This window comes from Eschrichtius robustus, chromosome 10 (assembly GCF_028021215.1).
Source record: "Eschrichtius robustus isolate mEscRob2 chromosome 10, mEscRob2.pri, whole genome shotgun sequence".
In the NCBI taxonomy this organism is placed as follows: domain Eukaryota; kingdom Metazoa; phylum Chordata; class Mammalia; order Artiodactyla; family Eschrichtiidae; genus Eschrichtius; species Eschrichtius robustus.
Window position 1 is genome coordinate 7,812,075 of NC_090833.1, and position 11,520 is coordinate 7,823,594.

General features: G+C 47.2%; 1 protein-coding gene, 1 long non-coding RNA gene and 1 other non-coding gene across 3 annotated transcripts; 1 reads left to right on the forward strand and 2 right to left on the reverse strand.

The window, feature by feature from the left end:
• Positions 1 to 2,755: 2,755 nt before the first annotated feature.
• Positions 2,756 to 2,828, reverse strand: TRNAE-UUC (transfer RNA glutamic acid (anticodon UUC)). The gene has a single exon. It is a non-coding gene; the product is annotated as a tRNA-Glu (tRNA).
• Positions 2,829 to 4,716: 1,888 nt separating this feature from the next.
• Positions 4,717 to 5,025, forward strand: LOC137770787 (10 kDa heat shock protein, mitochondrial-like). Its single transcript, XM_068553670.1, is given in 1 exon segment — positions 4,717 to 5,025. A coding segment is annotated over 1 exon segment (309 nt).
• A 2,707-nt stretch (positions 5,026 to 7,732) lies between these two features.
• Positions 7,733 to 11,388, reverse strand: LOC137770606 (uncharacterized). Its single transcript, XR_011075197.1, has 2 exons — positions 11,255 to 11,388; positions 7,733 to 8,087 (listed from the first exon to the last, which is right to left on the reverse strand). It is a non-coding gene; the product is annotated as an uncharacterized lncRNA (long non-coding RNA).
• Between the last annotated feature and the right edge of the window lie 132 nt (positions 11,389 to 11,520).

Below are 11,520 nucleotides of genomic sequence, written 5' to 3' on the forward strand. Positions count from 1 at the left end.
GTTGTTTATAAGCCATGTAGTTTATGGTATTCTGTTACAACAGCCCAAGGGGACTGATTCAGCCACCTGCCCACACTGCTGGGTCTCCCAGCCGTGGGCCACCTCTTCCCCACATCAGAGGTCTCCTGCCTAGACACACCCTGGGCCTTCTCTCCAGAGCATGCTTTCCTAACAGTGAACTTCATAGTTTTAGTATCTTCTTCAGTCTAGACAGGCTGAGAATTTCCCAAATCATCATATTTCTGTAACAAATGACCATTGAGAGTTCCCTGGTGGCCTAGAGGTTAGGATTCTGGGCTTTCACTGCTGCAGCCTGGGTTCAATCCCTGGTCGGGGAACTGAGATCCCACAAGCCACGCAGCACAGCCAAAAAACAAACAAACAAACAAACGACCATTTGTTGGCTTAAAATAACACATTCCAAAGGCCAGAAGTCCAAAATCAGAAATTCACTGTGCCGAGATCAAGGTGTGGGCAGGCCGCATGCCCTCTGGAGCCTCCAAGGGACCATTCCTTGCCTCTTCCAGCTTCTGGTGGCCCTGCCACTCCAGTCTCTGCTTATCTTCACAACACCTTCTCCTTTGTGCATAATATCCCTCTGCCTCATCTTTTTATTTATTTACTTATTTGGCTGCGTTGGGTCTTGGTTGCTGCGCCCAGGCTTTCTCTAGTTGTGGTGAGCGGGGGCTACTCTTCACTGCGGTGTGCAGGCTTCTCGTTGCAGTGGCTTCTCTCGTTGCGGAGCATGGACTCTAGGCACGTGGGCTTCAGTAGTTGTGGCACGCAGGCTCAGTAGTTGTGGTGCATGGGCTTAGTGCTCCTCGGCATGTGGGATCTTCCCGGACCAGGGCTCGAACCTGTGTCCCCCCGCACTGGCAGGCGGATTCTTAACCACTGCGCCACCAGGGAAGTCCTTTGTTTTTTTTTTAATTTAAAAAACACTTTATTGCTAAAATATATACATATATATATATAGATAGATAGATACTAACCATCATCTGACTCTTCAGGAGGTCACAAACTTTTTGCTGGTGGAGGGTTTGAAATATTTCTGAAAATTACCAAAACATGACAGAGACATGAAGTAAGCAAATGCTATTGGAAAATGCCTGCAGACTTGCTTGATGCAGAGTTGCCAAAAGCCTTCAATTTGTAAAAAAAAAAAAAAAAAGCACTATGCCTGTTATTACTTTTTAAGTGAGGCCTTCCCTCCTGCAGCCTATTTAAATTGCAGCCACACCTGCTCCCCACACAGCAAGCACTCTATCCCCTTTTCTTCGCAGCCGTTTTACTTGTTTACCGTCTGTCTTTGCGCAGAAGAAGGTAAACTCCAAGAGGGTGGGGATTTTTGTCTATATGGTTTTTAGCCGCTCTATCCACAGCCCTGTAACAGTGCCTGGCATAGTGCTGGCACTCAAAAATGGCTGTTGAATGAGTAGAGATATATACACCTGGGACCCTCTGGATGCTGCAGCCCTCAACATGGTGCTGCCTCCCAGTCATATTCTGTATTTTAAAAGCCTTGAACCTGCAATGGATGTTGCAGCCACTCTCTATAGGAGGACTTTTGGGAGACTCTAGTCCTGTGCTACCTGGGCCATGACATCCTATAACATAATGATCCTTTACTTACATTAAAAATAAACAGTTATGGGAATTCCTTGGCGGTCCAGTGGTTAAGACACCACGCTTCCACTGCAGGGGGCACAGGTTCGATCCCCAGTTGGGGATCTAAGATCCTGCAGGCCACGCAGCACAGCCAAAAAAAAAAAGGAAAAGAAAAAAAGAAAAAAAACAGTTACAAAAGAATTGGCGATGGTAGCATCCCTGAGTACCTATTATACGTCAGATTCTGTGTTACACACAGCACAGTGCTAGTAAGAAGCTCATACAGAATTATAACTAGAAATAATTATTACAGTTCACATACAACTATAATAATCAAATCTATTCAGGGCAAAATCATGGAAGATCCACCTGAATGCTTCATTTTCTTGCGTGGAAAATGAGCAGCTCATGAGGTCAGTTGTGATTCATTTCTACTGTTAAACGCCTGAATCTCCCTTCTAGAGGTGGAGCTGGTCAGCAAAGTCCTTTGCTAAAAGGAATGGCAGCTGCCTACTCTCGCCAGAATAGACACCTGGTAGACAGTTACCCCTTCGATGTCTAAATTGATGTTGTACAGCGTCCTCTGCAAGCAGATGTCACCCAGGTGGATGTGCTTGCCCTCTTCCTCCTCCGGATGTTCGCCACCATCCAGGAGGAGGTGGCCCTTCTGCTCTGATGCTCAGGGCACTGCAGCTGCCTCCCCTTCTCTTTCTTGCCCCTGGCAGTCCTCTTGTCTTTTTTCATTTTGGGGTTCAACTTGGGTGAGTTCTGGATACTGGAGTGGGAGGAGTCCCAGGCCAAGATGGCATTTTTCATCTCTATTGTGATGTGAGGGGCTGGCTGGTTCATTTGTTCTTTCTTTATTTCTTTCCTTCTTCCTTCCTTCTTTCTTCTTTCTCTTCCTTTCTTTCTTTCGTACTTTCTTTCTTTCTTTCTTTCTTTCTTTCTTTCTTTCTCTCTCTCTCTCTCTCTCTCTCACTCTCTCTCTCCTTCCTCCCTCCCTCCCTCCCTTCCTTCCTCCCTTCCTTCCTTCCTTCCTTCTTCCCTCCCTCGCTTCCTCCCTCCCTCCTTCCCTCTTTTCTTTTTTCCTTCCTTTCTCTCTCTTTTTTTTTTTTTTTGGCCAGCCTCGAGGCTTGCAGTTTCTTAGTTCCCTGACCAGGGATTGAACCTGGGCCCACGGCAGTGAAAGCGCCGAGTCCTAACCACTGGACCACCAGGGAATTCCCTGGTTTTTTCTTTATCATGTGAACCTCTTCCATTAGAAACAAAGTCTGATAGGAGTTGTGACAGAGGCGCAAAGATGAGACACTGGATCAAGATCAGGGAGACAAGCCTAGGGCGTCCACTCAAGGAGCAAAATACATTAGGCTGTACAGTGAAAGGAAGCTGAAGGGCAAAAGGTAGCTCATTGGCATAGCCCAGCCTCAGAGATCACAGGAGTGTGGGGACACCCTCAGGAGGGACAGGGGCCTCCTCAACTGGCCCAGCACTCTACACTACCAGTTACATGCTAAACCTACTCTTTCCTTTTCCACCAGTCTAATGTAGACCAAAGGCTATACTGACCACAATAAACCTCAGCCCATGAGTTTGAAGCCACTTCTGACACCTCCCTTAACCCAGTGATCTTTCTCTACAGGGCGCTCTCCCAGCTGGATTCCCAATATGATTTTAAAAAATTAAAACAAAATTTTGGCTGCACCACTAGGCATGTAGGATCTTAGTTCCCCGACCAGGGATGGAACCCGCGCCCCCTGCATTGGAAGCGTGGAATCTTAACCACTGGACCACCAGGGAAGTCCACCCCCCTATATTTTTTTTAAACATTAGAAAATCTTTAGAGAAAAGATAACTTTTAGCGGTAGGACTCTGCTTAGTTACTGAGAACCCCTAACTATTTTAAAGTCTGCAGGTGCTATTAAATGTAACATATATTCCCCTTGCCCAAGAGCAAGCCCTGACTCCTAAATCCTAAACTTCTAAGCTTGCTCTTTTTGTCCCTAAATTGCCACATTTCCTATCCATTCCTAATCCCCCATCTTCTTAGAACTATCATGTTTGTAAATCTCCTAGATAATCTTCATTCCTGGTCAACCTTTAAAAAAAAGTTTAGTTTTTTTTTTTTTAATTAATGGAAGTTCTGTTTTGTTTTTTTTTTTAAAGATTTATTTTATTGATTGATTGATTGATTGATTGATTGCTATGTTGGGTCTTCGTTTCTGTGCGAGGGCTTTCTCTAGTTGCGGCAAGCGGGGCCACTCTTCATCGCGGTGCGGGGGCCTATCACTATCGTGGCCTCTCTTGTTGCGGAGCACAGGCTCCAGACGCGCAGGCTCAGTAGTTGTGGCTCACGGGCCCAGTCGCTCCGCGGCATGTGGAATCTTCCCAGACCAGGGCTCGAACCCGTGTCCCCTGCATTAGCAGGCAGATTCTCAACCACTGCGCCACCAGGGAAGCCCCATTTAGTTTTTTTTAAAGTTTAGTTTTCTGAAAAGAAAATTGATTTCACTTGTTCAGAGCCTTCCTGAAAGACTGGGCTAAGAAAACATCCCAAATATTCTGTCCACTTTCACAGAGTGAAACCATACACTGACAGATTTCCCATCATTTCTCTCTCCTAAAGAGTTACTAAAGGATCTTTTAGGCCTCCTGGACTATTAAAAGTACGCTAGTGGCTCTAGTTTGCACAGCTGCCCCCCACTGTCCCTTCCCACAGGCTCCCTGCAGCCCCGCCCTCCTCCCAGGAGGATTTCGGCTTCAGGTCACTCTGCCAGGACATGCTGAGCCACACAAGGGCCTCACGACACTTGAATTTATATCTACTTGGATTTGCACCTGCCAGGACAACAGAATCTTAGCAGTACATAAACTATAAACCTCAACTTTACCACAGGTCACTGACCATCAGAACACTACTCTTGGGAATTCCCTGGTGGTCCAGTGCTTAGGATTCCAAGCTTCCACTGCAGGGGGCACGGGTTCGATTCCTGATCGGGGAACTAAGATCCCACAAGCCATGCGGCGCGGCCAAAACAAATAAAATAAATAAAACAATAAATAAAACAGTCTAGAAACCAAAACAGAGTACGAAGTGCGGCAACCAGAGTCATGGCAGGACAGGCATTTAGAAAGTTTCTTCCCCTCTTTGACTGAGTATTAGTTGAAAGAAGTGCAGCCGAAACTGTAACCAAAGGAGGCGTTATGCTTCCAGAAAAATCACAAGGAAAAGTATTGCAAGCAACGGTAGTAGCTGTTGGATCAGGCTCTAAAGGAAAGGGTGGAGAGATTCAACCAGTTAGTGTGAAAGTTGGAGATAAAGTTCTTCTCCCAGAATATGGAGGCACCAAACTAGTTCTAGATGACAAGGATTATTTCCTATTTAGAGATGGTGACATTCTTGGAAAATACATCGACTAAAATAAGTGACTATTGAAATGGCATCACGTGAAGCTGCCCATTCCCCCAGTGGCATCACGTGAAGCTGCCACTGAAGTTCTGAAATCTTTCATCATGTAAATAATTTCCGTGTTTCTTTTATAATAAAGTCATGATATCCAAACTAATGATTAAAATAAACCAAAACCCCACTACTCTCATTCACTGAAAGAATCAAATCAGAATGTATCTGTTGAGTGGAAGACGGGACTGCTCATATGGTTGCCAGATAAAATACCAGTTGCACCGGATGCTTAATTAAATTTTGATTCTGGATAAACAATGAATAATCTTTTAGTATAAGTATGTCCCATGCAGTTATTAACTGGGTGTCCTGTGTTTTTATTTGCTAAACCTGGCAACACTGTACTGGTGACCATCTTATCCAAAATATTATAAAGTGGCTTCTCACAGCCTTTCTACAAATAATTATTCTCCTAGAAGTGGAGACAGGGGGAGGAGGAGGAGGAGACTGCCAAGAGGAATTAGCTAGAATGCGACACGCTCTCATGCCTCTGCCTCATCTTCTGAGCACACTCATGATGATATTTAGGGCCCACATGGATAATCTGAGGTGCTCTCATGTCACATCCCAATTTATTTATTTGATTAAAAAAATTTTTATTGCGATATTCACTTTATTGAGGTGGTCTGGAAAAATCCCAATTTATTTAAAAGGCAAAGAAGGAAGGAAAGATGGAAAGAAAGAAAAGGCTGATCATCAGGCTGAGAACATCTGTCTTCTACTATTCAAATATTGGTGAGTTGTAAAAATAATTTTATCCTTTTAGAAATTTGAAAACAGAATGCACTCTACTGCATTATGAATCAGGAATTAGGATATTGTCAGTCTTCAGGAAAGGAAAAAATCTGGGCCATACCAAGGAAAGAATAGCTTGTTTTGTTTGTTTTTGAAGAGAGTAACACATTTAATTTATACACCTTAAAAATCAGGCATTAGGACATTAACTACTATATAAATTTTTTTAAAGTATTAATAAAGAAAACAATCTTTAACTTAATCACATCTGCAAAGCCTTTTTTTCCAAATACAGTTACATTTACATTTGCAGATGCCAGGAATTTGGACATGAATATCTTTGGGGGGGCATTTTCCCTCCTATCGTAGTCCCCTTGACCCATATAGACCTCTTTTCTCCACACCCCAGACCCCACCTGTCCTGCACCATCCACACCCCAGACCTGCTCACAGAGAGACTTGGGTTCATCTCAGGAGGGGCCCCAGGCCCTGGCAGGCTGGTCTGTGTAGGCAGCTGCAGCCAGGCTGCTCAGAGGCCCTAGGTTCCCTGGCTGAGGAGCACCAGGGATCAGCTCTGTCCAGGCAGGGTTCCTGGGTGCCCCGGCAGGTGCCATGGTCCTGTGGCTGGAGCGTGGAAGCCTTGCCCTTCTCCCACTGTCTGCTCTTCATCCTGCCTTCCAATGTTCCCCTTCCTGCATGGCTGAGGGTTCTCACAGGCTCCCAGTGCACACCAAGTGTTTCCTCCGAGTGTGTGCTGTATTAGGTGGGAGAGGCCCGTCCAGAGGGCCTTGCCGGTATTCCAGGGCCGCAGGGTCCCTCCCTTCCGTGATCAGAGCCCTCCCCTTTTTACCTCCTAATTATCCCCACTAGGAGCAGGGAGCTGCTTCCTCCAGCTCCTGCCCAGTGAGGCTATTTTGGAGAATCGCTGGGGAAGGTGGAGGGCTGACTTCTGGTCTTGGAGCTTGTGGATGGGAGTCAGACTACTGCCAAGAGAAGTCAAAAGGCGAGGGATGGGCAGGATCGGCCCCTGCTGGCGAGGAGAGAAGGGGAGGCTATCGGGAAGATAGGGCTGTTGCTCTGAAGGGTAGGCACGGAGGGGTGCCCAGTCTTCCTGTGGCCTGAGTGGACCTTGGGGAGTACACCTTGGGGAGGACTCATGTGAAAAGCAATCCTGGTGAACAGCAGTCTAGAAACTCTGAAGGGCCCTCCCTACACCAGACAACCAGATCTAGCGTGAAATAGACTCTTAACGCCCTGCTGGGCTCACAATAAACAAGGGACATGCATGGCTTTAAGGGTGTGTTTTAGAATAACTAGAAAACCTGCAAAGTCATGAGCAAGGTGTCCAAAATAAAAATTTATAAAAGAAACCACAGAACAAATTCAAAGAAAACAGAAGGAAGGAGAAAATGAAGTTAAGAGAAGAAATTAATAAATTAGAAAGACACAATAGGAATATCAAAGCCAAAAGTTGACTCTTGGAAAAGACTTATAATTTAGATAGAAATTTAGAAAAATTTCTCAAAACAGAAAGATATAAGGCACAGATAAACAGAAGTAAAAGAAGGATATAACTACAGATTCTATAGACATTAAAAGAATAGGTAAATGTTACCGGTAATGAAATGGGAAGTTTCCCAGTAAATTGTAATTTACCCAAATGGATTCAATCTGAGCTGCCCTATAGCCACCACAGAAATCGAATCAATCATTAACAAATCTTCCCACAAATACAAGCAATATAAACTAAGCATGTTCAAAGTACACAATTTGACAAGTTTTTAAAAGTAAACTTTCAATTTTAAAATAGCTTTAGAGTTACAGAAAAATTGTGAAAAGAGTTCCCATATACCCTGTACCCAGTTTCCCGTATTATTAACATCTTATATTAGTTTGATACATTTGTTACAATTAACAAACCATCAATGATACTTTATTAACCAAAGTCCATGCTTTATTCAGACTTCCTTGGTTTGTACATAATGCCCTTTTTCCTGTTCCAAGATCCCACATTACATTTAGTTGTCATGTCTCTTTTTTTTTTTTTTAACATCTTTATTGGAGTATAATTGCTTTACAATGGTGTGTTAGTTTCTGCTTCACAACAAAGTGAATCAGCTATGCATATACATACATTGTCATGTCTCTTTAGGTTTCTTTCGGCTTTGACAGTTTCTCAGATTTTCCTTGGTTTTGATGACCTTGACAGTCTGGAGAAGCACTGCTCGGGTATTGTGCAGAATGTCCCTCTCGGGATTTGTTGGGTGTTTTCCTCGTGGTTAGACTGGGATTATGGGTGTTGGGGGAGAAAGAGTGCAGAGGTCAAGTGCCATTTTTGCATCACATCCTATCAAGGGTACATACTATCAATATGACCGATCAATGTTGATGTTGACCTTGGTCACCTGGCTGGGGGGTGACTGTCAGGTTTCTCCATTGCAGTTACCCTTCTTCCCCCTTCCCACACTGTCCTCTTGGGAAGAAAGTCACTCTGCACAGCCCACACCTAAGGAGGGGGGAATTTTGCTCCACCTCCTTGAGGGCAGGGTGTCTACACAAATTATTTGGAATTCTTCTCTACAAGAGATTTGTATCTTCTCTCCCCTTTACTTATTAATTCAATCATTTATTTATATCAGAATGGGCTCATGGATATTTATTGTATACTTTGGGTTATAATCCAATACTACTTTATTTTGTTGATCAAATTGTTCCAACTTTGGCCATTGGAGCTCCGAAGTCCTTTGTTTTATATATATAAATTTATTTATTTTTTATTTGTTTTTATTTTATTTTTGGCTACATTGGGTCTTCATTGCTGTGCACAGGCTTTCTCTAGTTGCAGTGAGTGGGGGGCTACTCTTCTTTGCAGTGCACGGGCTTCTCATCGCAGTGGCTTCTCCTGTTGCAGAGCACGGGCTCTAGGTGCACGGGCTTCAGCAGTTGTGGCTCGCAGGCTTCAGTAGTTGTGGCTCGTGGGCTTCAGTAGTTGTGGCTCGCGGGCTCTAGAGCACAGGCTCAGTAGTTGTGGCGCACGGGCTTAGTCGCTCAGTGGCATGTGGGATCTTCCCGGACCAGGGCTCGAACCTGTGCATCGGCAGGCGGATTCTTAACCACTATGCCACTAGGGAAGCCCTCTGAAGTCCTTTTGACATATCGCTTTCATTGTAGTTTTCGAGCAATTTGTTATGACGTATATAAATACCCATGGAACCACCACCACAATCAAGACAGTGAACATATTCATCACCCCCCCAAAAATCCCTCATGCCCCTTCCCGCCTGCTCCTCTTCATCACACACCCCCTACCCCACCCCCAGGCAACCCCCAGTCTGCTTTCTCATCATAAATTAGTTTGCATTTTCTAGTTGTATATAAGTGGAACCAAATAGTACATATGCTTTATTGCCTGGCCTCTTTCATTCAGCACAATTATTCTGAGATTCATCTCTTCAGTAGGCTTTGGGTGAGATGAAGGGGCAGTGGGACATTTGGGTAGAACCCACTGCGGTGTTAGAGAGGGGTAAGTGCTGGGGTCAGGAGGAGTGGCAGAGCAGGGGCTGGGCAGTCGTGGAGGGTGAAGAGGTTGGCAGGACTCTTGCGTTCTCCCTTGACGATGGAGGCAGGAGCAGAAAAGGAGAAAATGGTTAGGTGGGAAAGATAGCCAGTTGGGTGGTTATGCCAGGATGAGGGTGGGGTGCCTGGGGGACATCCCGGCTGACCCAGAGGCAGTTGTAAACCCAGGATAGGGCTGACCTGAAACCGTAGGCTGGGCATTCACAACACAGATGGTAACAGAAACCAGGGGAGGGAAGAGGTGGCCGAGGCCACGTGTATGGGGCCTAGCGGGTCCAAGATTGAACCCTGAAGAACCCAATTCTTAAGAGGCAGGGCTGGGGCTTCCCTGGTAGCGCAGTGGTTAAGAATCTGCCTGCCAGTGCAGGGGACACGGGTTCGAGCCCTGGTCCAGGAAGATCCCACATGCCATGGAGCAACTAAGCCCGTGTGCCACACTACTGAGCCTGTGGTCTAGAGCCCGCAAGCCACAACTACTGAAGCCCACGAGCCACAGCTACTGAAGCCTGTGCACCTAGAGCCCATGCTCCTCAACAAGAGAAGCCACTGCAATGAGTAGCCTGCACACCACAAGGAAGAGTAGCCCCTGCTCGCCACAAGGAAGAGTAGCCCCTGCTCGCCACAACTAGAGAAAGCCCACGTGCAGCAAAAATAAATAAATAAATACATTTATTAAAAAAAAAAAAAGAGGCAGGGCCGCAGAAGAGAGGGTGAAGGAAAACAAGGAGGGTGGGGTCACGGACTCACAGAGGGACATGTGTCCAGCAGACTGGCCAGTAGGGTCAGATACCAATGGGAGGTCACAGAAGCTACAGCCTGGAATGGGGCTCCTGGGCTGGCAGGATCTGGGCTACGCCTGGACAGAGTCTCTGTCCTCTCTTCCGTGTGAGAACCCTGGGTCTTGGCCACCTGTCCCCAGATGTCCCACAGCAACAGGGAACAGCACAGCTATCCCTAGGGTTTGCTCAGACTTGGGCCTAGGGATCCATCCAGCTCAGCCACAGACAGAAGGTCGCTGGCTGGAATGAGTTAAAGAAGAGGCCGTATAGGGACCCAGGGCAGTGAGCACTGGCTGGCAGGCCAAGACACGTGGGCCTGCCCTTACGGCCTGCCCAATCTTGGCCAGGAAGACAAAGTGAGAATTTGCCAAGTATTTTGGTGGAGGATTGGGTTATTGGGTTTCCTTCCTGTATTTGGCAAAGATGGAGCAAGCTGCCAGGTGGGCAAAAAATAGGGGTCTCTAAAACAATGGCCTCACTAGCCTCCAGACTCTCTCCATTCATTTTCCCACTTAATCCTGACAGATCTCATTGCAGGAGACACTAACCATTATTCTTATTTTACAGATGGGGAAACTGAGGCTCCAGAAGGGGAGAAGGGAGCTGATGGTTCTCTCTCCTTCCCCCCCTACCCCCACCCCCTGCAGTGCTGTGTAGACAACAGGCTGCTTTGTAAGCAAGTCACATTCGCCAGGGCTCCAGGCCACACCAGCAAAGGTGCCTGGGGTTGCTGACTCAGCAGGGCGGCACGCCCACCCAGATAGCCCCTCCTGCCAAGCCAAGACGGTCCACTCCCGGCCCCGGCCCCTTAGGAGTCTCCAGCTCCACAGGGGCTGAAAGAAGTGTCTAGAGCAAATCCCAATCCCAAAGGGCGAGTGACCCTGAAGCGGCCTCAGTTTCCCCATCTGTAAAACGGGGCCTGTCGCCCACAGTTCTCGAAGGCTGCGGTTTCCAGGGACCCGCTCGCAGGTGCTCGTCCCAAACCCCCGGAGGGCGCTTGCTGCTCCGGAACCACCCTGGGGCGGGGGAATGGGAGGGCTCTGCGGTTCCTTCCCGGTCCCTATCCCGGCCCCGATTCCCCTTCCCAGGAGGTCACCTCCGAGAAAGCAAAAGTCGCCTCAGCAGCCCCCGTGGGTCACGTGCTTCCCCGAAGCCGTCGTCTTCGCCTTCCGTGCCCGCCTCCACCGGCATGCCCAGGTCCCCATTGGGGCCCGACATTGTGGGCTCGGGCGCCGCAAGGGCAGCGCGAAGATGGGACACAACGATTGTAGCACAGAAAGCCGGCGCGGGGCGGAAGGGGGAGGCGGTGGATGGAACTCGGGACCAGCTGGGCTGAATGCCACAAATGAACGCGCCCGGGCC